This window comes from Lasiosphaeria miniovina, assembly GCF_030549165.1.
Source record: "Lasiosphaeria miniovina strain SMH2392-1A chromosome Unknown B0T26scaffold_2, whole genome shotgun sequence".
Lineage (NCBI taxonomy): Eukaryota > Fungi > Ascomycota > Sordariomycetes > Sordariales > Lasiosphaeriaceae > Lasiosphaeria > Lasiosphaeria miniovina.
In genome coordinates, this window is record NW_026848221.1 from 3675149 (window position 1) to 3701208 (window position 26060).

Genomic DNA, 26060 nt, shown 5'->3' on the forward strand with positions numbered 1-26060 from the left:
TTTTACGGTTCGTTGTCGGGCCATCGGTCAGCGGAGACCAAAATCTTGAGACTTTCACATTCTTCTATCTCTAAATAATTAGAGTAATGTACATAAGGTAATCACCCGAAGTAAGGTGTTTTTCTACTGACATTGAGCTAGTACGCATAATATAATGATTGAATAATTTCAGTTTTGCTAGGCACAGTCAGAACACAAGACGCGACTCCCCGCGCTCTTGGATTGACTCGTTCTTTCCAGCTAACCGTCTTCCCCCAAACAAGTCTAGCCCTTCTTTGTGCTCTTGTCGAATCGTGCGGCTTGGTACTGGTCGAGGAAATTACCTCCCTCCTTGTCGTAGAACGAGGAGTCGTCAAAGGCCGAAGAGAAAGCGACGGCGTGTTTCTCGTTCTGCTACTCGCCGTGTTCCTCCTTGTCGTCGCTAACTTCGCCAATCTCCTCAATGATAAAGTTGGTACCGGACGCGCTGCCAAAACCGTAGGGGAACCAATTCATGGCCGCCGCCTTCTTGGCCTCCTTTTCGCGCTTCACGTCGCCGGGGGTCTTGTTCTTTTCGTTCGTCATGCCCTCGAGTCGCGGATCGACCTTGGGCTTGTCATTACTGGCTCGCTGCTTGTTCTCTTCTATCCATTGCAGCATGCTAGCCGCTCTTTCTGGGCCCACGTCGAGGTGCACCACGTAGCAGGGCAGCATGGCCCGCTCGCTGTGCGCCACGTACTCATAACCGCCATCGAAATGGCTGTCGTAGCCTTCTACGAGCGGGCCATGCACGGGGTGGCTTTGATCAACAGCCTCGTTTCCCCCGCTGAGGGTGCGGCCCATGATTGTGGCGCACACAAAGAGCCTCATGGTGGGAATATCGCCCACGGGAGTCCTTTGGCGCTGTCCTGTGGCATAAGCCATGGCGTACCCTGCCCTGTCGGAGCTGTAGATGCCACGGTTAAACACGAAGCCGGACCGCGGCGACGCAATCACTTTCCCGTCAACTATATTCCCAGTCATTCGGAATCCAAACCGGAGGATATAGCTGACACTTGACAGGGGCGTTCCGTAGTATGTCACGCGCGGCTTGACCATCTCGTCGATCAGATCCTCCTTGGAGATGATGGACAAGACACGGCGGGCGAGCGCCCTGTGTGGCGGCAGCTTGCCACGCAGATCAGACACGTCCATACCCTCGAGCTTCTCTCGCAACCTCGTCTGGTAGTTTACAAAGCCCCGAGCCAGATCTTGCCGCATGATGGACTCGATATGGACAACACGCAGCCAAGACGGCAAGTCTCCGGCGATCTGCTTCGGCGTGCGCCTCAGGAAGTGGGGCGCCGTGTCTACGACAGTGCTTGGGTCGAGACCGACCGGGTTCTCCAAGATGGTATTCCAATCGGACACTTCGGAGGCTACCCATCCTTCTTGAACCACCTCGCTGCCGCTCAAAGCTTTGGGCTTCTAGACGTACTTTTCCTCGACAGAAGCTATCTTCTCCAGAGCCTCTAAAATAAGCAATGCGAGATCGCCGCCCTTAATCTTCACTGCCTCGGTCGGGGCGTTGCTATCAGGGTTTGGATGGCGCGAAAGCAGAAAGATGTCGCGGATATCGGCCCTGAGCGGATCGATCACCTTGCGTGATAGCACGTGGTCCTCGTCTAGCACTTCGCAGAGTAGGAGCTGCTCAAAGAAATCCGTGTATAGGTTAAGCTGCAACAGAGTGAATGTGAAGGACCAAACGTGGCCCTTGTCATCCGAATCATGAATCCATTCGAGGATCGAGGACTGAGGGGGGGACATCCCCCAAAACAATCGCCTCAGCCATTCTTAAGCCTCTTTGTTGTTGGAGTATGATAAGCAGGCAAGATTCAAGAAATCGAATTGGTGTCCCGTCGTCAGTCTTAGGAGTTTCAAAGCTGATACGAGCCTCTGCACAGAAGAGAAGTTCAAATCAACGACCGGGAAGTTGGTCAGAACTACAAGCTGAGAGCGGCTTTAATAATGATTCCGTTTGACTAACGAGCTATATAACATCGTTGCAGCCACTTGCAGCCACTTGCAGAATAAACACAGGCTGTTTCGTAACCATAAGGGACCCAATAATAAGCCACGCCGCTATAATGCCTTTGATTATTAGAACAAGGAATCTTAGCGACCGTAGTTTACTCGCCATTAATCCTTCGGTTCTTATTTCCGCACAGAACGCCAAGTGCGGTTGTTTCATTGGTCAATATATTCCAGTATTGAATAAACGACAAGTGTTGCTGAGTGAGTCTTCAGTCTTGAGTCTAGAGACTGACTGAGCTGACGATGACGACAGAACGAGCGAGGCTATTGGTGGATATGACCCTAACATAAGTCTGCTCGGGCTATTCGAAACTCCTACTTGGTCTATAGGTAGCTTATACAAAGGGTGTATTTGGTGATAATCGCATCAAGCCCAGCATAGAGAAACACAAGGGCTTTGTATTAAATGCCAACTTCATGTGAACGCTCTGAAGTATGAGTTAACGTTTTTAACAATGGGAACAGGGTTTCTCCACCGAGAAGACGAGACAAACCAGAAACGTAGGTGGGTAGAGGTCATGGTCAAGTTGAAATCAGTTTTATCCACGCTTATTCACTTGATTGCGCTCACCCCAAGACAACTATGAGTCCTGGCAGTTGTGGGGCACTAACTCCAAGCTACTTGGTAGGCACCATCTATTTAGAACCCGTCTTACCAGTGGGAATACAGAACAGCACAAGCCTCTTCCCCTTTGCGCCCTCCTCACCATCCTTCCAGTCAGCAAGCCCCTTGTCGACCCGGTAATAGCCGCGCCTTTCGAGCTGGATGATATCATCCTTCTTCAGATCCTTTGAAGCCTCGTCACACCACGCATCCTCAACAGTCTCCGTGACTGGCGTCAAGAAGTCTTCCAAGTTATCTTCCTCTTGCAGGACATCCTTGGTGATGAGATAGTCAAAGTCCCAGAGCTCAGCGGGCACCAAGGCCTGCCCCTTCGAAGAAAGCCAGGTGACCTTTTTCTCGGTGGACTTGACGTCACCTTGAAGGTTAAGTTCGCAGGTGAGGCTAGGGATAGGGTCACCGCTTCCGATCTCTCGAACAATTGCATTGCCCCACGCCATAAGTGTGATCTCCTCGCCAACCTTGAAGCTTTTAGCATCAGCCTGATCCAGAATAAGCTCAGATGAAAAGGCGACATTTTTGGTGCCGACGTCCTTGTTCTTGGGGTGCTTCGGCTTCTCTGCCGTGAATGGCTCGGCAGGAGCATCGGCGCCGGTGATGGTAATCTTGACAACATTCTTCTGGGATATGGCTGTGTGGCGGGGTGCAATAGGATCAATTTCCTTCTTGTTGCTGGCCCAGAAGTTTGTCCAGTCCATAGTCACAATGTTTCGGCTTGGGCCCTGCTTCAGGATGAAATCCCGAAGGGCTGGAACCGTCATACCCCTTCGCCTAACTCCGCGAATTGTCGGAAATCGCGGCTGTGAAGAAAATATTAGTTGGAGTCAGAACAACAGCGAGGGGCAACAATTAAGGGGAATTAGGTGGCCATACATCATCCCAACCCCAGACCCGCCCAGTGTCGACCAACTTGGCCAATTTCCGCTTTGAGAGGAACGTCTTGATGAAGTTCATACGGGCAAAGTCCCAGATGTGGACCTGCCGCAGCTTCAACGTGTCGATAAACCACTGGTACTGGGGGTTCCTGTCGGTGTACTCGGTGGCCCTCAGGGCATGTGTGACGCCCTCGTGGCTGTCAACCAACGGCGCGGCGAGATCGTAAGTCGGGTAGACCTTGTAACGAGTACCGGTACGATGGTGAGGAGTGTCGACGTTGCATCGGTAGATAACTGGGTCTCTCATCGCCTTGTTCGGGTTGTCCACCGAAATCTTGGCACGGATGCAATTCCGGAGACCTTCCTCGGTGCCCTTCTTCATCTCCTCGAAAATGCGAAGGTTCTCTTCAACAGTTCGGTCCCGGCGCTTGGAAGCTATGCCCTTGAAGCGCTCGTCACGCATCGTCTCTTGGTCTGTGTCATCCGCGTACGCGTGCCCTTCTTTGATGAGTCGAACGCACATGTCGTGGAGGTATTCAAAGTACTGGGATCCCGGGAGACTAAATGTTAGAATTCTATGGGTTTAATGGGAAGATGGAATCCTTGTAGAAAAGGACAAGATTTGGGCCTTCTTACGTCCGAGGTATAGGTGAGAGTGTCAGGCTTGATTCCCATCAAGGCCAAGTCCTCAATGATGGCGTCCTGAAACTCCTCCTTCTCCTTTGACGGGTTTGTGTCATCAAGCCGCAACCGCATTGTTCCCTTATAAGTCTGCGCAAAGTAGTCATTGAGCAGCGCGGCTTTGGCATGTCCGATGTGCAAGTATCCTCTGGCTACTGTTAGTCCGGGGGATTCGTCGAGGCAATGGTCCTTGGGAGGGCAACCTACGAAGGCTCGGGCAAGAATCTCGTCACGACTCCCTGGTCGGCGTTCTGCAATGCCAAGGCATAGCTTCCACCCGCCTTGCTTAGGGCAGCAACCTTGGCCTTTGCGGCGGCATCCTTGGCCTTGATATCGCCCTGGATCTCAGGATGGTTGTCCTCGACGAACTGGAACCATCTGGCGAGGTTTGCGAGGCTGCCTCTCTTAATGAAGGACACAGCTGCCTTGTTTCCACGGAGGGCGAGCCAGATTTTGGTGTCGATCTCGCCAAGCGAGTAGCCGTTGAGGTAGGTTCGAAGAATGAGATGCTTGTCGAGGGCTTGGAGCCGGGGTTCGATTTGGCGGAAGTCCGCTGCGAGAAGCGCCTCGAGAGGCTTGAGCTCGTCCAGCTTCATGTCGGATCAAAGCGAAGAGTGACTGTATAAAGAGAGATGCAGTGGCGGTGGTATATCGTCGCCAGTGAAGTTGAGTCAATCGCCCCAAGTTTTTGGAGGGGTCAGTAGGATGCCTGTGTGGCGGGGCAGGTGGTTGGGCAGCTCATTATGCCGGGCGGTGAAGACTGAAGTTCGTCAACTACGGTAAGCTCTGACCCCCCTGTCAGAGACCGCATTTCGGCCTCAGAACCAAGGCATCAAATCGCGACGCTGGGGTCGCCCAGATTGGCGTACGCTTTTTTTCCCAGCGTAATTCGAGCTCCCTGTTCGCGATACTCGTTGTGGGAGCAACCGTTCGATTCCAACTCCCAATGGCCTCGACAACCCAATGCCTCGCCTCGCTGGCAAGGCTCAGTCTGCGGGCTCCCGCAAGGCCGATGGCAATTTCCACAATACCCAACTTCCTGTTGCCGTCGGTCGCGACACCACTGGTTCGATATGCCTCCAAGAAGTCATCAGGTGGAAACAACAACATGCGGAAGCGCGTGGTGAAGAAGAAGAAGGCGTATAAGACATTTCGCTCCTATGATATGACTAATATGGACCAGTACTCTCTCTGCGATGCCATGAGGTGAGTTTGGCACCCTGGCTTAGTTATCAGTTGCCGCTTGTGCGCCAGGTGCTGATGGTGATTCCAAATGATAGATATCTCCGCGCCTTCGAAGTCGGAAGCCCGCCTACCAGCGTCAAATACGAGGTCGCCGTCAAGTTGAAGACACAAAAGAACGGCCCCGTCCTGCGAAATCGCATTCGCTTGCCGTTCCCGGTCAAGACCGACACGCGTATCGCCGTCATCTGCCCCGAGGACAGCCCCCTAGCCTTGGAGGCGCAGCAGCTCGGTGCTGTAGCAGTCGGCGAGGAGAGTCTATTCGAGGCTATCCGGCAGGGCAACATCCAGTTCAACAAGCTGATCTGCCACAAGGAAAGCGAGGCGGCGCTCAAGAAGGCGAACGTGGGCAAGCTGCTGGGTCCCAAGGGATTGATGCCTAGCGCCAAGACCAAGACGTTGACGACAGATCTCAAAGGGACGATGCAGGAGATGATTGGCGCGGACGAGTTCAGGGAAAGGAACGGCGTGGTGCGGCTGGCCATTGGCCAGCTCGGCTTCACGCCGCAAATGCTATCCGACAACCTCAAGGCATTCATGGGACAGGTCAAGACGGATATGAACCAGATTGACGACTCGCATGTCAAGCTGCTCGATGAGGTCGTGCTGAGCTCTACCAGCGGGCCTGGGTTCAGCTTGAATGGCAAGTTCAACCCCTCAGGCGAGAGCCTCGAGATTGGGGACCTCGAGTCTGTCATGTAAAGCCACGCAGGGTTGTCTTGTATGTATAATTGGTGTTTGGTGTACGTCGTTACGTGGTGTATCATAATTCGGAATCCAGAAAAAAGAAACTGTCTATAGCTTTTGGGTATCGATATCCGGTCATAATGCCTCTTTCGCCCAAGCCACCTTTCCCTTAGCTGCCCAATCCAAAGTCCTCTCGCTTTTTCCCATATGAATGCTTTACTTTTCCTTCAGGACGCGTACTGCTTCGACATTCGCGTCCAAGGTACGGTATATGCCCAAGAACCTGATGACGCGCCCTTGGCCTCTGGTTCCGGCTCTTCGTGCTTCCTTCATAGCCGTGCTCAAGTCGAGTAGAATCGTGTTTCGGCAACGTATGATTCTTTCCTCTATTTTCTTGACAAATGGCAGGTCAAGCCCAATGAACCGCGATAATCGGCCAATGAGGACATACTCTTGAGCTAGGGTGGCTAGCTTCGACGGGCTGCTGCAGACAAAGTCATTACTCCCCTCATCAAGGCCGTCGCCGTCATCGTCGTTAATGTCTTGTATGTCATCAGCCCATTCATCGTCAGAGTCCGAGTCGCTGTCATCCAATTTCTGCTTTGCGTAGCCCGGTATGCTTCCGACGGCGAGACGGGCTTCTAGCTCGGCGACGCGCTCGTCAAGTTCGAGCATCTCCCGTCCAAGTTCGGCAGCGTCTTTGACTTCTTGTAACTCGTCATCTAGCACCGTAACCTCGACTCTGCGCTCGCGGACGCGGCTCTGAACCTCCTCGACGGCGCGGCGGAAGCCGAGCAATGCTACACGGACGTCCTCGACGCGTTCCTCCCCACCCTTGAGCTCGTCGCCGAGGCTGAGGAAGGACGTGTAGTTGGAGTTGACAAGCTCAAGCAGTTCCGCGCTGATGGCGGTGCTGCGGTCACGCAACTCTGAACGGAGGTCCTCGAGGGTTTGGTGACGTGCCGAAGAACCGGTATGCAGCGCCGACAGGTACGAGGCTGGGTCGAAGTCGGGCGCAAGGAAATCGCGCCGGGCAAGTGCAGTTGGAAAGGGCAACGGCGCATCGTCGTCAGACCCCCCCTCGCCATCTGAGGACGAGGACGAAGATCCAAGATTGAAGCCCGAGTAAGAAGACGTGGGCCGCGAGGTGGGCGATGGGAGACCAAGCTGCGCCATGATGTGAACGGCAGTCGGGATGTCGATATGGATGCCAATCAACCATTAACCGAATTGCTCCAAAACGTCAGAGAGGGACAGAGCTGAGAGCCTGGAGGATGGATACGAGATATGATTGGCTATAGCGCATAAAAGTGGGCCTACGGATCGTGTCGCTTTGCTGCGGCATTGGAGCGCTTCAGCGGGGGCAATAGAGACTCTTCCAAATTGGAGACGGTTCGGAATTCTACTCACGTTCAACACGGCCTGTCCCAACAGCCCCGATCTCTCCTAGAATGCGCAGTACAAGGCTTTCCCTAACTCAGGTAATCTGTCCGATCCGAGTTTTGAGTTACGCAGCGCTTGAGTTCGAGGTCGGATTTCGGCTAGTAGAACATGACATCCCGTCCGATGTCGCTCGGGTCAAGATCTAAAACATTAGTAGCCTCAGGATTGGAGTACGTAAGATATCCCCGGATTAAGTACATTTGAATTTCCCCGGAAGTTGGGACGACATTTATCCAGTGACTCAGTAGATACTAGAGCCTACGGAGGTTACAGGCAAAAGTTTTCACAGTGGGTCGGGTACTGGCAAGGGTCACGTTCAGGGACCCACTGTCCCCTCCGATGTACCAACGCGTCGCGCGCAGCTGTCAATTCAGAAAGGAATATACATTCCATTGGCATCAATGACAGCCTGTTGCCGTACGGGCATTGTATCTACACGCTCTCTAAGGAATTCCTCAGGGACCGCTTCCCATGCAGTATTTACTGCTTCGCGCAGTTGGTCGTATGACATCTTTGCCGGGTAGTTGACTGCAATGTAATCCTTCATCCAGTTCCATGCGTTCTCGATCGGATTAAGATCAGGACTATAGGGAGAATGGGTGTAAACAGGAATCCCTCGAGCTGTAAGCTCTTCATGAGTGACCTGGGCAGTATGAGGAGAGGCATTATCTTGCATAAATACCTGGCCGGGATGAAGCCGAAACCACGCATCAACAAGAGGGATAACTCTCTCCGAGTACTTCTCTCCAGTGATCGATCCCCAGTCCTTCTCCCAGAAAAGAGCAGGCCCTTTTCCATGTTTTGCTGAATATGAACCCCAGAACATCCATCCCTTTGGCCGTTGTTCACGCTCAACGATGCAAGTCGGGTCGTATGCCTCGTTTTGACGGCGTGTAACCCAGACCTTTCGATGGGTACCAGCAGTTACCCAGGTCTTATCGGTCCAGAGGATTTCGTAGTATCGCTCGAGAGGCCAGTGTACACGATCGAGAGCGTTGTCGAGGCGGATTTTTCGGTTCTTCTCGGTAATCGGGGGCTTTCGGTATGCAACATAGCGTTTGAAGCCAGCGTTACGAAGGGCGTAGCGGATGGCGTACTCTGAACAGCTCCAGCCAAGGGCAAGAGGAATCTTCGAGTAAGGCATTCGGCGAGAGGCTTTCGAGGAGGTAATAAAGGTGATCAGATCTTCAATCTGATCGGAATTGAGAAGGCCAGGTCGACCAGAGCGTTTCTTTGGTGTAGCATTTGGAGCGCTGGAAGCATATCTAACTTGGTTGTAGGTCAACCCAAGCTGCGTAACTATTTGCTCGTACGTCAAGCCAATATTGCGGAGAGTTTGAACTTGAAGCCGCTCATCGCGGGAAATATCAGGATTCTTGAAATGCTGGCAGGGTGGCGTAGAGGGGGGATCCGAAGCCATTGCAAAGGTGGTGATGGTTTTCTGGATTGACAGCTGTGCGCGACGCGTTGGTACATTGGAGGGGATAGTGGGTCCCTGACCGTGACCCTTGCCAGTACCCGACCCACTGTGAAAACTTTTGCCTGTAACCTCCGTATTAGTCGATGCCATCTGATAACCAAGTTTCTCTCGGTGAATTGCCGCGACCGGCTTGCAAGGAGCCAAGAGTGGACCTATGCGAAAGACCTAGGCCGCATTAGGAAAAGCGCCCTTGAAATTATCTTATCAATCGATCAGTGGGCCCACCATCAGAGCCATCTTCAACCGGGTCGGCCGAATCCCACCCCACGAGGGGCTTGCACTGGTGCTGGAGGCAGCGCTTCCCGTGCCCGACATCCGGAGAAGTGGCTCGCATTTGCAAATTTGAACTGCCAATTCCCCTCTTTTGTATTCCGGGATCGTTGAGAACGTGTTTCTTCGCCCACGCACCTTCAAAGCCCTCTGAGAAGTGCCTTTATGAGACAATCTCCCAGCTAAGTCGGGCGAGTCGTCCTCTAGCATTGCGTCACACGCCTCGAACCAGAGACTCGGTCGCAGCTTCATCTCTTCACGTAGTTTGCACCGTCTCTCGATGCCGTGAGCAATCAAATACCGACTGCCTCTTGTCTCGTCCTCCTGCCAGCCCCACGCTATCGGATTCGGAAGGTCGACGACACTACCCGAACGAATACTGATAGTCAGAAGAGAGCGCGGCCCGTCGCATCAACAAAGAAGCCATAAATATTCCAGGCCCGCTCACTCCATAGAATTGCCGGAGATTGGCGGCATTCGAAACCGGAAGCGGTCTACGAATTAACAGTACCGCTCTGACCAGTACTCTAGATTTTTTTTTCTTTCTGCCAAAGTTACCGCCAGCGCTTTTAAGTTGCAATGTCGTCAATTCAGGTCAGCACCATGTTCAGCAGGGAAGAACTTGAGAGTGCTGCATCGAGCCCCGCATCAGCCGCCTCCTCTCCCACGAACGTCTCCACCCCAACATCCACGGCTTCGACGACCGCACCTCAGATTGCCATCCGCCCCAGCACAGCAGCCCGGCCGCCGCCGTTGAATACTTCGGCTGCGGTTGGCCACATGATGGCTGCGCCGTCGGCTGCATCGCCGGGCGTTTCGGGGCAGGCGAAAGCCATGACTATGACGACCAGGGAATGGGTTGTCCCGCCTCGGCCGAAGCCGGGGCGCAAGCCTGCCACCGACACCCCGCCGACAAAGCGCAAAGCACAAAATCGTGCTGCACAGCGCGCGTTCCGGGAGCGCAGGGCCGCCCGCGTCGGCGAGCTGGAGGAGCTGCTGGACGACGAGCGCGAGGAGCATGAGCGCACTGTACGGGAGTTGAAGGAACGTGTCAGTCACCTCGAGAGCGAGACTCAAACGTTGCAGTCACGGTGCCAGTGGCTTGAGGCGCTGCTTGAGAAGGAGCGGCAGGGACGTGATATCGGCATGGCTGGCAGCTGGGACAACACACAACATCAGCCGATGTCGTTAGATATCTCGCACCCCGAACAGCACCCACAGCGCCGTGTCCACAGAAGCATTGCGGCAAATTCCGGAGGAGTAATAGCGGAGCCTCGGCCGTTGGCCCAGCCCTTCTCCATCTCTCATATCATCTCTCCGCCAGAAGATACGAGCGGAGGGGCACTAGACCTGACCTGCGGCGCCTGCCAGACAAACGGACCTTGCGCCTGTGCCGAGCAAGTTCTTCAGAGCGCAGATGTCATCATGGGATGCGGTAACTGCACCATGGGCACACGGTGTGCCTGTCTCGAGGAATCAATACGTGCCTCGATTGTGGCCGACTTAAAGCGGTCATTGCCTCCCAGCTCCCCGTCTTTGTCCACGGCGCCCGGGGAGAAGAGGCAGCGCTCTGACACGGGGATACTCGATGATATGGAGACGGATTTCACAGCCCTGTTTGCCTCTGGCAGCAGCAGGATGGCCAACGGGCCCGACTCTTCTCAACCAAGCCAGTTACAGCCCCCGCCCCGGTCGCTACCGACGGCATCGCAAGAGATGAGGGAGTCTTGCGGGTTTTGCAAAGACGGATCGTACTGCGTATGTGCAGATGCAGAGTCTATGGTGATCCCTTCCATGTCTGTCATGACGCCCGCGCCGGCTACACAGCTAGCGCATATTGCACAACAGACTCATACACCACCACCGTCAGAGGATGATGTCATGCCACCTGTGCCAATGGAAGTAACGGCAACAGGGGCAATCAAGTTGCCCAGCATACGCCAGCCGCTTCAACCTCAGAGCAGCGGTACCGGAGCACGCGTCGCCTCGCCCCCCAATCCAGCAGTGAAGGCGGCTGCTGGTTTTGGATGTGGCCCCAACGGGCCTGGGACTTGTGGACAGTGCCTCTCAGACCCCAAGTCGGGCCTCTTTTGTCGCTCGCTGGCAGCCAATTTCGAAAGGAATAGCAGGCTGCAGCAGGCTGCCGGAAACAGCAGCCCAACCGCCGGTGTCAATGGAGGTGGGTGTTGCGGCAATGGCGGGCCAGGGGGATGCTGTAAAGGGGGGGATCAGCCGGCAGCAGGCGCTGGCGACAACATCAACGCGAAGAGCAAGAGCAACAATCCTGCATCGGCCGCGGCCGGTTCTGGTGACCTCGGCCTCAGTCTTTCATGCGCCGACGCGTACAAGACGTTGGCTAGCCATCGGAACTTTGACGCGGCGGCCGATGACATTGGCTCATGGCTGCCGAAATTGCGGGCGGTTCCTGTGCTGCCGGAAACAAGGCGGCACAGCTACATCGGCCACAGTTTAAGCGGCCGGGGGCGGGCTCCAATCGAGGTGGAAGCAGCCAGCATCATGAGCGTGCTCAAAGACTTTGACATTCGCTTTGGCAGGGGGGAATGAGAACATGCGTGTATGCGATTCTCTACCAGGGTATAACATTTTGCCCCCCTCAACCCCACCCTTGCTTTCGAATCGCGGGGAAGAGTTCCGGCGCAGCTCGACTGTATCATGTGCTTTTGGCCAGACGGGCGCGAAGGCAGATGAGGAAGGAGAGCCTTCTCCATTGGCATGCGGCCATATATGCAGCCAAGGTATCAAAAGCTGCTGTTTGCGCTCACTAGTGCTACCTGCTAGGTGTTCTTCCTTTCTCTTGTTCACGGCATTTAATCAGTTATCACTTGCATGCGACATCATATCGCGGCTTGGTGAGGGATTGGCCGCGGTGGGGGATTGGTCCTCGAGCACCCCGGCGGGTGAAGTCGGTGGGCGGTTGCGCAATCATTTGCGCATACAACCAGCATGTTGCATTACATATTATGTAGGATCGTGTCAAACAATGACTCTGAAATGGGTTCTAGGGAGGTAGAAAGGGGAGGTCCGAGGACGGGAAGCCCAGATATATTAGAGTTGCTTCATCCTTGACTGACAACGCCTTGTTCGGGGGATTCACCCAAGCACTGGCGTGCGAGAAGAGGGGCTTCGGTTGCAATGGCGATGGAGCAAGCAACAAAAAGCAAGCAAGCGGGCATAAAATTTCCGATAAGCCGTAATGCAGATAACTATCAATATTCCGCACTCCTGTGGTCCCGAACAGAGACGTCCGGAGCCGGGGGGACAAGGGTCCGGCCGGCCCTCATGGGTGGGCTAGCGCGCCGTCCACCAGCGGCTTGCATTTTGTCCCCGCGCATCCAACGAGAAAACAGCTAGGCAGGCTAGTCGTCCAGTCTCGCTAACTGTTGTTGGACATCAACTGCCGTGTTTGGCAAACTCTGCAGATTTTATCTGCAAGTAGACGGAGCCAGCAGAAACGAGAGCACTGCAGCAAGAAAGCCAACTTCCATACGGGCGATAGGGTGAGGTGCATGTCTCTATACGTCAGCGGGCGTGCGTGATGTCTGATCTAAGGGCACAAGACCTCTCTTGTGGAACACGACTGCGAAATAAAACCGAAGTGAAGGCTTTTCCATGCATCTTGAACATGATGGGACGATTCGAGAGTGTTTGTATGAAAATAAAGCATAATAGTAGACCGCCTATCACTGTCGGACGAATGAACCATAGCAGACGGGAAACCGGACACGGCCACAAAAATAAACTCTCGGGGCCCTGAGAGCCAATCCCGTCGTCGTGGGGGGACTTCAGCCCGGCAGGTCCGGACGGCTGCTGACTGACCCACGCTCGGCGGCCGCCTACTTTGGTACCTACTGTTTCCGCACGGGTTGAGGGAATAGAGAGAGAAGTACTACGAAATATTTGGCCACGCACGATACAACGGGCGAGGAAGGGGAGGAGGGGACCTTGGTCTCAGCAACGCACGCACGCACGCACGCACGCAGATGGTGTAGCATTCCGTCCACAACACCGGAACACGCACACACACACACACACACACACACACACACACACACACGAGTCTTTGAGGTGGACAGCGAGGGCGGGCTAGGGGCGGTGCTGCTCGTGATGCTCGTGGGACTGTCCACGACATGTTTTAAAATGGAACTGTGGCATCTGACATGCAGTAAGGGACAAAAAAAACGAGAAAGACATGAGGAGGACTTCTTTCGTCAGTGGCGGATCTTGGACCAGACCAGTTCGCTGTCGTCCATCGGCAGGCAGAAAGAACGACATACTGAGAACAACAAACAATGACTGACTGCCGCACCCCACGTACATACCTACATACAAGAGTATATGTATTGTACGAAGTACATGCGTATGTACTTGGAGTAGAAGGTGGGTGAGGTATCTCATCGCACTTACACTGCACTGGTGTCTCTCCCTCTGGTTGGTCCGCTCGATGTTGTCATCATGGCGGTGCCTGCTGCTTGATGTGGCTCGGGTTTTAGCTGGCTTTGCTGGCAGCCGCACCCCCTTTCCCATGCCTATGTGGAGGAGGCCCTAGATGGCGTTCTGCGGCTACGGGGTCTGGATTAGAACGACAGGGAACGGTATGCCTGACTTTGCCTCTTTGCAGCAGAAGCAGATGTCCATGATATCAGACGAGGACGCTCAGACATCGGGGGCTCATTACCATGTTGGACGGGGAGTTTGGTTTTTATTTTCTAGTTTTCCTTTTTTTTTTTTTTTTTTTTTTTTTAAAAAAAAAAAAAAAAAAAAAAACTCGGCATTCGGTGGCAGGCCTCAATGAAAAAAAACGGAACGAGGTAACTAACCCGTTAAAGATCAGAAGGAAAAAAAGGCATATAGTCAGGGGGAAGAGGGAGCGGGCGGGAGTGGCAGCGGGAGAAGGCAAGCGGGAGAGGCAGAAATGGGTGGCGGCGCATGATTGGCGGTGGGAGGTTGTTGAGCTGGCAGGACCCAAGGCGACGCTGCGGGCGCTGGCTGGGGTTTCAACGATGTGGGCAGGACTCCGTCTCTGTGGTTTTGGGCTCGTGGACAGCGCAGATTGGCTGGTGTGCATCCCGCCGCAAAATCCAAGACTGAGCCCCTGGGCAAAAAAAGGCGGGGAGGCGAAACATAGGTCTCCTCCACCCCCCCACCTCCTCTAAAAAAATGCAAGGCCAGCTCAGCGAGAGGGGGGCTGTGGTGGTCTGGTGAGAGGAAGGCTTTAGAGGTAGGTGATATTTCTTTTGGGAAGAAAGAATATGAATGGGACGACGGGAATAGCGATGAAACCAGCCAGTGACATGACGCAGAAGTCAATAATTGTCTACGGCGATGCATGCGTGTTTTGGCAATACGTACCGTACCGTCCCTAAGTATCCATAGGGGCACACCATGTAAGCTAGCTCTAGTCCCTTACTTCTAGGTTGGATCACCATCGAAGCAGCATGTGCCAACTTGCCACACAGAGGCAGTGTCGGAAGGTGAAGTGGGTGAGGTTAGTGAGCTGGCAGTATTGTCTTGCGGCCTTCCTTAATAAGTCACAAGTACATACTGGTGGTAGCACCCGCCTCGAATAGTCAGACATACAACGGAAGTGAACGGCAAGCTCCCATATATTGGGAGAGATCGAGGGTAGAGGCGGCTCATGACCTGTGAGTGCGCTGCGCGGGCCAGTCTGTGGAGAGCGAGCCAGAGCCGAGCTTCCATGTAGAAAGGGGCAGGCCGAGACGCGCTCTTGATTGGAGGGGCAAGCAAGCTGAAGTCGTGTCAGGCTCATGTCGGGCGGGACATGGCTATGAACAAGCAGAACAACTGGAGAAGAGCACAGTCACCCGCAGAAGCAAGGTGTCGGGTGAGCATCAACCTACAGAGTACCTCAATCTGCCATGGGAGATATCCGTAGTCCGTACGGAGCATGTACACTCCTCCCTACCTAAGGTATGGACCGAATACATAGGTACGGAGTACATTTTGCAGGCCGAGGTGCAAGGCTTGGCATGGATTATTGGTGGGATACAAACGTGCGACGGATCCGACTGTCGTCGGGTTGTTCACGGGACCGCAACCCACCAGATGCAGTGCTCGGTAGGCACGCTCGGTTGGATTACACCAGCCACCTAGCTACTTCAGGGCAGCCAGCTCACAAGAGCCAGCCGCGCCGGGCGAGGCCAGCTCGAGGCCAGGACTGCGGCGTGCCAGCGCCAGCACCCGCGCCAGCGCCAGCACCCACGCCAGCGCCAGCACCAGCGCCAGCCGGGTGGGGACGGCTGCCCTGCCCAGGATTGAGTTCAGTGACAGGGCAGTCGGGTGTTCGGTGTGCAGAGTGCCCTGGCACTGGCACTGGCCGGCACTACTACCGCACGCGTTGCATCACGAGTGACAAGGATCTCCCAAGGATCCCGGCGTGGCAGATGGAAGCTGGAGCCCAGTGCCCTGGCTTGGCACCCATGGCATGGCCCTCGCTCTTGCCTGGCTTGGGCCTGCCCGGGTGGTTTGGATGGGTTGGGATGGTCCCCGCCCGCTGCAAGCCTCCATCTGGTCTAGCGTCCTGGCATCTCTACCCCACGCTTAGGTTGCTACCTGCGCTGTACATACATCAACACCCACGAGGAAGGCGCTGCGAGGTGCGAGAAACCTAACCCTACCTACCTTACCGACCTTACCTGACCTGACCTGACCTAGCGGACGAACGGTACATTGGCTTGTGCCCTCGCCGCAGTTCGGTTTCTTTCGCCCGACCACCTAACACGCGACGCCTCGCCTTGCCTTGCCTTACCTCGCCTTACCCGCCGGCGACTAGCAGCGCCACTCTTCTCCCTCCCCGATCCCACGGAGCTCCACGACTGCTGCCGTCCCTCTTGACGAGACCATGTCCCCGCGGGGCCTCTGAGTCCAAGACCTTGGTTGGTTGTGCGGCAGCGAGGCCGGGCCCAAAGCTGTTCCCCCAACCTATCGTCGTCGCCAGATCTCTACCGGTTAATCCATTCGATTCTCGACCGTCCCATGTTCTCGTCCTAACTTGCCTTGCTGTTCGCTAGCCCGAGCTGCTATTTATCAACCCCCCCCCCCCCCCCCCCCCGGTAACACCTCGCCGGGTTGTCCCATCACTTCTGCTTGCCGTCAGCATTCGTTGGTGATGTGTGGGTGATCTGACCGCACCTGGCGACTCGACATCTCCTCGCATGGGCCCATTATGATATCCATGCAGCGTTCTCTCTCGTCGCCTGTCGCCATTCACTCGTCGCCGCGTATGTTGGAAGTGCCGGTCGCGAAAAGGGGAGACACCGTATAAACGTGCGCGCGTGCTGACTTGTGCCTGCCATGACAGCTCTGCCGACTGTACCAACACCCGTGTCGAGATTGCCCAGCCCGCCGCCTCCCGACGGCCATGTCGAGGTTTCCCATTCGCGACGCTTCCGGTCAAGAAGCCCGCCCCGCGCCACCAAGGACGCTATAATGGCCTCGGCGCGTCGCAGCGAAGACCTTCCGAGGCGCCTATCTATCCAGCAGCAGGTTTCGAGCTCTACGCAGAGTCGCGGCAGGCCCATCATCGACCAGGCACGCGCCCCGTCGCCGGCCCCGGCGCCCAACGACTCGTCTGACAGTTTAGAAACCGTCGGCAGTCCGACGTCCCCGCTCGGCGACAAACCGTCCAAGATGAAATTTCTACGGCCCTTGCTGACTGATGTTTCGCTCTACACGAATCCATATCTCGGCCCGGATAACGACGGGACAACTTTGGAGGAGCTTGCCCATCTGGTACGCCTGTCTAAGTACCAAGAGCGCAAGCGCGCCAACACGCGGATCCGCCTCCAGAGGAGCCTGGTGTCCACGGCGCTCTCTGCCCGGCTGATGAGATGCGGAGAGATTGCCCATCGCAACCTTGTGGACTGCTTCCGAGGAGACGACAAGAAGACCTTTGCAGCCTTGTACAATGCTATAATCGATGTTCGCAAGAGCTGCGACGAGACCCGTCGCTATGCCTTGCTCGAGCCTGAAATGGAGCTGCTGCAATCTTCTGGTCTTGCGTCTTCCGAGAGTCTGGATACCCCCACGGCATCCGTGACAGGTGGGAGCAATGCGCCAGGCGTCGCCACGCCATTTCTGAACGACATATCTGCGTCCGCTCGGGAGACCTTTTTGACCTTTCTCAACCAGATCAGGACGAACCCAGACTATTTAGCTACGCGGATTGCGTCTCTAACCCAGCACGAGCTAGCAGCGCTTACCACCTTTCACCAGGCACTTGAACCTATCGATTCCGTTCTTCCGTACCACAGTCGCCCAACAGTCCGTGGTTCCTCCGGGACTTCTGCCTTTCCCGGATCTGGCGCCATTCCAGGCTCAGCCTTTGGCGGTTCTTCTGGGCCTGGAGGGCCCGGAACTCGCCATTCAACGCAAGAACGGAGTGCTATCGAACGGCTGCTTTCGTTTCAGAGACACGATCCAATTTCCGCCTTGATTTACACATGCTTTGCTAATTCTGCTGGCCCGGACAGCGCCGAGGACAAGCGCAGAACCGTGACTTGGGCAAATACATGCGCGCGGTTAATTTCCGCCCCCATCCCTATAACAGGCAGTGAACAGACGGTCATTTCGGTGCTCAATGTTTGGATCTCGATGCGTGACTGGGCCGGAAAGTCCAACATGGAGTGGTATCTGATGAAAATCTTGGAGGACGGAGCCTTCCTGCTTGACCGTGCAGAGGACCAGCGCGGGACCCGATTCAATCTTTCCGACTGGACTCAAAAGGACACAATCGCCGCCGAGGAGTTCTACACCAAAGCTGTCGATGAGCTCTTCGAAGTCATCGATGATGAGGACGCTACCGGGATACCCGAGGGTCTGATTGAGCTGGGCAACGAGATCCTCAAGCGGCTGGATAGAAAGGTGGCCGAAGGCACCCGCAAGTGGCTGGTCGCTAAATACTTGTTCACCGTCTGGCTCTTCGGGGTTGTCATCCATCCGGAGGCCTATGGCATGATGGCAGAGTACCACATTACCGAATACGGCCGGCAAAAGATCCTGAAGGCGGTTGCCATGCATGCCTCGAAGCTCGTTGGTGATATGCTCATGAGCAAGACGCCCGTGTCTACGCCGCCAAAGGTAAAGACCCACATTGAGAATATCTATGGCCGGTTCAAGGACTCCAAGTTACGCAAGAAGCCCAGGCTCTTGCCCGCGCGATCCATCACATCGTTGAGAGAAACGGCAGAGGTGCACCCCTACCTCGTGATCAGCCCTGCTGATTTGGCCACCCTCGTCAATGCCCTCTTTCCTGAAAGGAGACCACAGTCGGCACACTCGGGCAGTCTGCGGTCCGGAGCCCCCTCCATCTCGGGATTTTCTGCCATGTCCCAACCCCTGTCAGTGAAAACTACCCAAAGCAATTTTGACACAATGTCCGTGATTAGCATAAGTGCCGAGTCTTTTATCAGCGACACAACTACCTCTCGTGAGCCCCTTTTAGATGATGAAGACCCGCGCCGCTACTCCCCCCCCGTCCAGGATCAGGCTCCTCCGAAGCAAACGACTAACTACGAGGATGATGGATATCGGCTGCGGCTTGCCATGCACGAGATGACTCAGATACTGGGCCAGGATGTTGTTTACGGGCTTTGCCATCCGTGTGCGGAGCGATGGGCTGTGTTGTTCATCTCCGCCGACGGAAATGACTTGTCTACACAGATGACATATGATCCAGACGACGACGTCGAGGAGGAGGCCAATTCTTCCACGAGCGACACCGAGGGCGATGAGACGGAGGATGACCGCCCGGAACTCGATAAAGACTACCACCAGCTTCGTGACTCCATTCTGAAACTTGTCCAGGACTACGAGATCCCGCAGAATCTGGAGGACGACGGGGCCAAAAAGCAGACATTTAGCAACCGTGCATCGAGTCTCAAAAAGTACCGCTCAAAGAATCGGATCATTACGACTATGGGAAGCCGGAATCCCTATCGCCAACGGGCTGAAAGCTTCGCGAGCAGCCTAGCAGAGAGCCCCCCGAAGAGTGGCAAAGGGAAGGAGTCGGCCGAGTCTGCGGAATCGTCGTCTCAGCTGATTACTATGTTGACGGCGGCCTGCTCTCAATCGCGAGCTCAGTCTGACTTCGTCTCGGCTCATATCTACTGGAAAACCCTCCAACAACTCAACTCCTTGGCATCCGCTTCCCTACGGCGGGATGGTTTTGCAACCTTGCTTAACATTTTCTCCCGTGGGCCGCGTGACTCCATTCGCAGGTCAGCCGCGGCCATTGAGCAGTATGATGCCTGGCTGGTTTGGCTCAAGCAAAGCCAGGAACGAGCTGAAGGGCTGATAGAATCAATGATGCGCCGCCTGCGAGCACTCCGCGATAAAATGTGGTACGTTACAGACGTGCGAAACTCGGCCCCATACGAGGATTCCCGGAATATCGCTGCCGCACTGAAGACTATGGGCCTACCGAGGAGGTGGAATTCCTTCCAGAAACTTAAGAGCCAGATGCAGCGGGGACCCTCTTCGAATTACATCTTCAGAACCGAGTCGCAGATTCTTGACTTGCTTGCGGCGTCAGAGGAACAAGGGGGTCCGAACAAACTACGCGACGACCAGGCAGAGAAAACGGCCCGGTGGTTGCAGCAATGCGGCGTCGAGAATTTCTGCCGTGGCGAGGAGCGAATACACCGGTTTTGCTGTGAGGTAGACAGTTGCGTCAACAAATTGGTTGGCGATAGCATTATCGATGGGCCTGTGCTGTGGTCGAGTGAGCTCTTTGCGCGCGACCGGCGGACATTTGAGAGCACAAAGACTCCGAGGGACCGAGACAACCAGTCTGTCTGGGACGATTCGGCCAGCGTTGTCAGCGATCCCGAACGAAGATTCACCTCTATCGGGAGGCCACCGTCGGCGGCAGGAGCATTGCGAAGCATGTCTGGCCAGAACATGAGCCAAATGTCCTTTGATTCCGGCCGCTTCAGCTTCTCTAAGGCCAGTACGGTCATGTCGGATATCTTGGATGGGCAGGAGTATTTTGGTGCTTCATCCCCGATCCACCAGATCGACTCGAACACGACGTTCTGGTCGCCCTTTCAACACCGTGCTACCTCTCCCAGTACGACATCCAGAGCGCACTCGCCAACCACAAGCCTGACGAACCTCTCAGGCTCTTTCCACCCGCCGCAACACCACCATCTACCGTCTCATTCTCATTCCACGGGCCGGCCGGGCACATCGGCATCGTCAAATGAGACAGTCTATCAGCAACGGCTGTCCGAGGATAAAGTCCGCTTCCTCGGCGAACTGCGGCAGACGCTGACCAGTCTCCTGCTCTCCGATTTGGGAAATCACGTCTTTGCCAGTGGGTCTGAGACGGATGCATGGTTCGAAGGTTTGGGCCAAGAATGCATCGACCGTCGGGAAGCCATCCAGCGTCGCGCGCGCCAAGCGCAGGCTCGTGACAGACGCAAGGCGGGACTCAAGCAGCGCATCATCGAGAAGAAGAGGAGCTTTGGCGACCTACGGGGTACAAGCACTGGCGGCGCGCCAAGCGACAAAGCCCTCTCCGATGTTCAGAGTCTCGGCCCTGAAGCGGCTAGCGGCAGCCATTTAGGAGGGAGCGTCCACGGTGGCAGTGTCCATGGCAACGAGAGTTCTGCAACCAGCGATACGATTTCGGCTCAGAGACAGAACCAAGATCCAAAGAAGGACCCCCTACCCGACTTCCCGTTCACAAAGGCATACCAACGACTTTTAAAGATGTTCTGTGTCCACCCGAACCCGTACGTGAAACTGAACGCCCTGTCCGAGTTGGAGCACCTGATCGTTGCTTCTCTGAACTCGGGGTCCCGTCGGTCGAGACTGGCGTGGGCGCGATCTGAGCTGGGCTCGGCGTCTTCTGCCACCGACGATCATGGCGGTGGTGTGGGGACGGGCCGGTCCCAGCCTATCGAGGAAGCCATCGACAACATTAAGGAGAGGCGCTCGCAAACCCTAGTCCAGGCTCCTGCTTTTGCTTCGGGTGGCCACGGCCCGAGCAGTCGAGTTCCTGGAGGAGGCGGCAATATCGAGACTCGCTCGGTAGTCTCGGTTTACCCTGCCAATACTGATGCCATTGCAAACGTCTTGCAGACGCTGTTTCGGGACCCGTCACTCCGGCCGAAGACACTATTTCGCGATCTTCAGTTTATTTCTTCCTTTGTACCTTCTTCCATCCTTGACAAGACTGAAAAGGGCAAGGCGTTTTGGGATGCCGGTCTTGCCGCACTTGGCCTGAAGCAGGAAGTTTGCCGCACGATGGTCGAAGTTGCGGATGATATTGTCAAAAACTACACGCAGACACGTGGTGGAGTTCCGTCCAGCTCCGGCAACAACAACCGACCGGGAACTGGAAGCACAGCGACCGGTTCCAATGCGGATGCGAGCAGCACTGCCTCTGGGCCAGTGGCAGGAGAACCGTCTTCCCCTCCTGTCTCGCCGCCATCACCGCTTCCTCTGACAACACACTCACTCGCCGATGCAGCCAAGATGTGGACAATTACAGCGAAGGAGGGCGATCCCACGGCACAACGTGAACTCGCCATCTTCTACCTTTCCAACCCCGAACTTGTGCAGCGTACCACAATGCCTCTCAGCAAACCGCGTGAGGTGTTCAAGCAGGCAGTCATAGAAAAATATGGCGGTGGATCCTCGGGCCGGTCCGGTCCGGCTGGCTCTGCGTCTAGCAGGCATCATCCTGGCGCGCCCACTCAGTCGCAATTCCAGAGGCAATCGGGGAGCGGTGGCATTGGTCTGGGGATTGGCACCGGTGGCGCCGGTTCTGGAACCGGTTCGGGAATGGAAGACGGTAGCGGCCTAGGTGCCAGCGGTATGGGTGTGGGTGACGTCCGAAGCGACCCAGCCCTCATGTGCCTAGCAATTCACTGGATGGGGGCAGCAGAGCAGGGCAGCGATGAGCTGGCCAGGACTTTCATGGCTCAGAACGAGATCGGTGCGGGGCTGATGGGTTGAGTGGGAATCCAGCGGCAAGTCCTCTCCGTCTTGCCAGCTCTTCCGTGTTTTGCCAGCCATGGCCCTGCAATTCTGCCACTACTATTTATATAACCCCCTTATCTTTTTCTTTCTTTCTTGCCACCTATTACCTATTTATTTCTTTCAGTTGCAGTGCAGCTTCCATCTAACACATTGCCTTATTTATTATCTCCTCCCTGTCACATTTAACCTCATGTTCATGTCCTTAATTCGCGCTGGCACTTGCATCAGCATTTTTGCTTAACCCCATAGCATCATTTTGGCCCCGTATTCGGCGACCTGAAAAGGGGCATCATCAACATGTGTTTCGTTTTACGCCCCACTAGCATAGCATTAGCATACCCATCCACTGTCTTGCTCACTTATAGCGGTGCGTCGGCATCTACAGCATAGATCATTTTCAGGGCCAGCTTTTTCTTCAAGGGTTGTCATACTGAAGCACTCACCTCACGCGCGCGAAAGGGTTTTCATCGGCGGGCTTGAGGGCGGCGCGTCGAAAGCAAAGTAAAGGGTAATATGTTCTAGATAAGGGGCTGGGGCGGATATACCACCATTTTTTTCTTCTTCTTCTTCTTCTCTTTTTCTTCTGCCTCTGCTGTTTCATTCAAGATACCAAATTACTGCTAGCGACAGATCATTTATAAAGCCATTTCTTCTCTCTCAAGAGTCTCTAGAACTGTGAGCGTATGTTTTTTGGCGGCCTAAAGAGGGATTTGATAGAGAGTAATAGACATGTAATAGGAGCTATTTAGGTTTAACAAGTTCGTATTTCGATCAGTAACGTTCATGTGAAGCGAGGCTTTTCTTTTCAGGAGTCGTAGCTGTGCGAAGGCGTTGAACTAGCGTACCGTATGCACATATACTGAGCTAGTGGTCTGTGCAGAACCAGACAGCTTAAGGTCTTGGCGACTAGGGGCCTAGGAGGGGAATGGCGGTCAGCAGCGGCAGTAAAAGTGCCCCGCGCACTTGAGTCATCCAGCGGCAGATCATCGAGCCCAGGTGGTTGGGCCCCGTGTCAAAAAGTTCAGGTCTTCTCACACCAGTTTAGAGTGCGGCTTCCGTATTTGCGCTCGCGATACCTGCCGACAATTCAATTCAATTCTACTCAACCCTACGACTTGAGCACCAAGAAATCAGGTCAAGATGCCGACCATAAATGTGGATAAATATGCCCTCTTCGAGGAGCTCGGCCAGCAGTACGAAAAGCTACCCCACCATGGTCAAAACATGCCCCCTCCATAGACATCAACACTAACAATGCCGCTTAACTAGGTACACGGCCGATTCTTTCCAGCAGCTATGCTTTGACTTCGGCATCGAGCTCGACAAGGACACCGAGGATGACCCGGCGCGGCCCAAGGACCAGGCTCCCGAGCTGGCCATCGAGATCCCCGCCAACCGCTATGATATGTTATGCTTCGAGGGTACGGCATGCTTCAGAGCAGGACGCAGTCCGGCGTACGGCGTGCTGACTTTGCATGGACAGGAATCGCAATGCATCTGAACATCTTCCGGGGCAAGCACGGGACGCCGAAATACAGGCTGCTGGACATACCCGAGAGCAAGATGCAGAGCATCACGGTCACCAAGGAGACCGCCCAAGTCCGCCCCTATGTTGCCGGCGCAATCCTTCGCAACCTCAAGTTCACCGAGGCCACATACAACTCGTTCATCGGCCTGCAAGACAAGCTCCATCAGAATCTGGCGCGGCAAAGGACATTGGTTTCGTAAGTGGCTGTCCGCAAACCTCCGCCTCAATGCGCTATGCGTGCATGGCGAGGGCTACCAGTACTGACACTGGCGCATAGTATCGGGACCCACGATCTCGACACGATCCAGGGCCCTTTCACATATGAGGCTCTTCCTCCGAAGGACATCAAGTTCGCTCCCTTAAACCAGACCACGGAGATGGATGGCGAGGAGTTGATGGCCTTCTATAACAATGACAAGCATCTCGGCCGCTTCCTTCATATTATCCGGGACAAGCCCGTCTACCCCGTCATCCTCGACGCCAACAGGGTCGTGTGCTCTCTTCCCCCTATAATCAACGGCAACCACTCCAAGATCACACTGAACACGACCAATGTCTTCATTGAGATTACGGCTACCGATCAGACCAAGCTGGACATTGTCTGCAACATCATGGTGGCCATGTTCTCCAAGTACTGCGAGGAGCAGTTCACCATCGAGCCGGTGAAGATCATTTCCGACCACAACGGGACTACCCGGATCACACCCAGTCTGGCCGTCAGAACCATGGACGTCGAGGTGGATTACCTCAACCAATCCTGCGGTCTGAACGAGTCGCCCGCCTCGATAAGCAAGCTGCTGAGCAAGATGGCTTACGCGGCAGAGCCGTCCGAAGATCCAAAGTTCATCAGGGTCGCGGTACCGCCAACGCGAGCCGATGTTCTGCACGCCTGTGATGTGATGGAGGATGTTGCCATCGCATATGGCTTCAACAATCTCCCGCGGTCATCGCCCAACAAGGCGGCCACGATTGGCAAGCCCCTGATGATTAACAAACTCAGCGATATCGTCCGAAACGAGTGCGCCATGGCGGGCTGGGTCGAGGTTATGCCCTTGATTCTGTGCTCCCACGAGGAGAACTTTGAGTGGCTGAACCGCGTCGACGATGGAACGGCGGCTGTCAAGCTTGCCAACCCCAAGTCGGTTGAGTACCAAGTTGTGCGGACTTCACTCTTGCCTGGGTACGTATTTCGTGGCAGTAGACCTTTCCGTCTCGTCTTAACCCTACCATCTCATCCTTTCTTTACACGCTCTGGTTGCAGTCCAAAACAAGAGAGTAGCAACAACTGACAGTTTACTAGTCTTCTCAAGACGATACGCGAGAACAAGTCGGTTGCTCTTCCGCTCAAAATCACGGAAACGTCCGATATCGCACTTAAGGACGATACCTGCGAGCGCCGTGCTCGAAACGAGCGCCACTGGGCAGCGGCCTTCTACGGCAAGACGAGTGGTTTTGAGGTCGTCCACGGCCTTCTAGACCGAGTATTGTCGATGCTCCGCATCTCCTTCATCACACATGAGGAGGGGCTCACGGGCAAGAGCGTCGACTTTGAAGTTAAGCAGAACCCCAGCCCGTCAGACGGCTATTTCATTGAGGAAATCAACGAGCCGACTTTCTTCCATGGGCGCGCCGCGGCCATCTATCTGCGACTCGGCGGGAAAGTGCATCGCATTGGCGAATTCGGCGTATTACATCCCACGGTTCTGGAAAAGTTTGACTTAAAGTATGTTTACATTCCCCCTCCCCCTCCCCCCCCCCCGCTGGCCTCTATGTCCCAGGGGTAGTAACAAAATACTGGACAACTTGCTAACAGAGCTTACGCGCAGATACCCAGTGAGCACCTTAGAAGTTAACCTTGAAATTTTCCTTTGATGCGGTAACGGGGGAAAAGCGCAAGTCACTAGGCAGATGGATGCTGTAGATGATAATCCCATACAATAAAATGGTTATCATGTCGATCAATATGTAGCGTTGTGCCAAAGGAATGCATGACCAACTCCGCCCGATCCTTCAACCTGAGAACCGCCGGTGTGGGACTTAAGTGTTGGTTCAGTCGCCTCTACAACCTAGTTTTGGGGGCATGTTCTGGGTCAGTTGGTTGAAACTGGAAATATGCCGCAAAGGGGATTCTCCAAGAGCCGAGATCCAGGTGCC

At 54.9% G+C, this 26060-nt stretch overlaps 7 protein-coding genes across 7 annotated transcripts; 3 read left to right on the plus strand and 4 right to left on the minus strand.

The window, feature by feature from the left end:
* Positions 1–393: 393 nt before the first annotated feature.
* Positions 394–1785, minus strand: B0T26DRAFT_766482 (uncharacterized protein; the record flags this gene model as incomplete). Its single annotated transcript, XM_060446475.1, has 2 exons — positions 394–1423; positions 1457–1785. The coding sequence occupies 2 exons, from the start codon at positions 1783–1785 to the stop codon at positions 394–396; spliced, it is 1359 nt and encodes a 452-aa protein (XP_060300669.1).
* A 903-nt stretch (positions 1786–2688) lies between these two features.
* Positions 2689–4826, minus strand: B0T26DRAFT_639417 (putative glutamate--tRNA ligase; the record flags this gene model as incomplete). The annotated part of the gene is made up of 4 exons (XM_060437134.1): positions 2689–3474; positions 3548–4093; positions 4186–4378; positions 4438–4826. 4 exons carry the CDS (start codon positions 4824–4826, stop codon positions 2689–2691), a joined length of 1914 nt encoding a protein of 637 aa, XP_060300670.1.
* Positions 4827–5176: 350 nt separating this feature from the next.
* B0T26DRAFT_638797 (ribosomal protein L1-like protein) lies at positions 5177–6174 on the plus strand (the record flags this gene model as incomplete). Its single annotated transcript, XM_060437075.1, has 2 exons — positions 5177–5436; positions 5511–6174. The coding sequence occupies 2 exons, from the start codon at positions 5177–5179 to the stop codon at positions 6172–6174; spliced, it is 924 nt and encodes a 307-aa protein (XP_060300671.1).
* Positions 6175–6274: 100 nt separating this feature from the next.
* On the minus strand, positions 6275–7828 carry B0T26DRAFT_145988 (oligomeric golgi complex component, COG2-domain-containing protein). The gene is made up of 2 exons (XM_060433433.1): positions 7570–7828; positions 6275–7495 (listed from the first exon to the last, which is right to left on the minus strand). Exon 2 carries the CDS (start codon positions 7333–7335, stop codon positions 6376–6378), a length of 960 nt encoding a protein of 319 aa, XP_060300672.1. The 5' UTR covers positions 7336–7495; positions 7570–7828; the 3' UTR covers positions 6275–6375.
* Positions 7829–9955: 2127 nt separating this feature from the next.
* On the plus strand, positions 9956–11917 carry B0T26DRAFT_639423 (uncharacterized protein; the record flags this gene model as incomplete). Its single annotated transcript, XM_060437135.1, has 1 exon — positions 9956–11917. One exon carries the CDS (start codon positions 9956–9958, stop codon positions 11915–11917), a length of 1962 nt encoding a protein of 653 aa, XP_060300673.1.
* Positions 11918–13759: 1842 nt separating this feature from the next.
* Positions 13760–14797, minus strand: B0T26DRAFT_146110 (uncharacterized protein). Its single transcript, XM_060433434.1, has 2 exons — positions 14191–14797; positions 13760–13983 (listed from the first exon to the last, which is right to left on the minus strand). Exon 1 carries the CDS (start codon positions 14699–14701, stop codon positions 14225–14227), a length of 477 nt encoding a protein of 158 aa, XP_060300674.1. The 5' UTR covers positions 14702–14797; the 3' UTR covers positions 13760–13983; positions 14191–14224.
* A 1759-nt stretch (positions 14798–16556) lies between these two features.
* Positions 16557–25778, plus strand: B0T26DRAFT_748119 (uncharacterized protein; the record flags this gene model as incomplete). The annotated part of the gene is made up of 8 exons (XM_060444925.1): positions 16557–16611; positions 16692–22334; positions 23499–23571; positions 23648–23799; positions 23862–24102; positions 24184–25086; positions 25207–25629; positions 25733–25778. 8 exons carry the CDS (start codon positions 16557–16559, stop codon positions 25776–25778), a joined length of 7536 nt encoding a protein of 2511 aa, XP_060300675.1.
* Between the last annotated feature and the right edge of the window lie 282 nt (positions 25779–26060).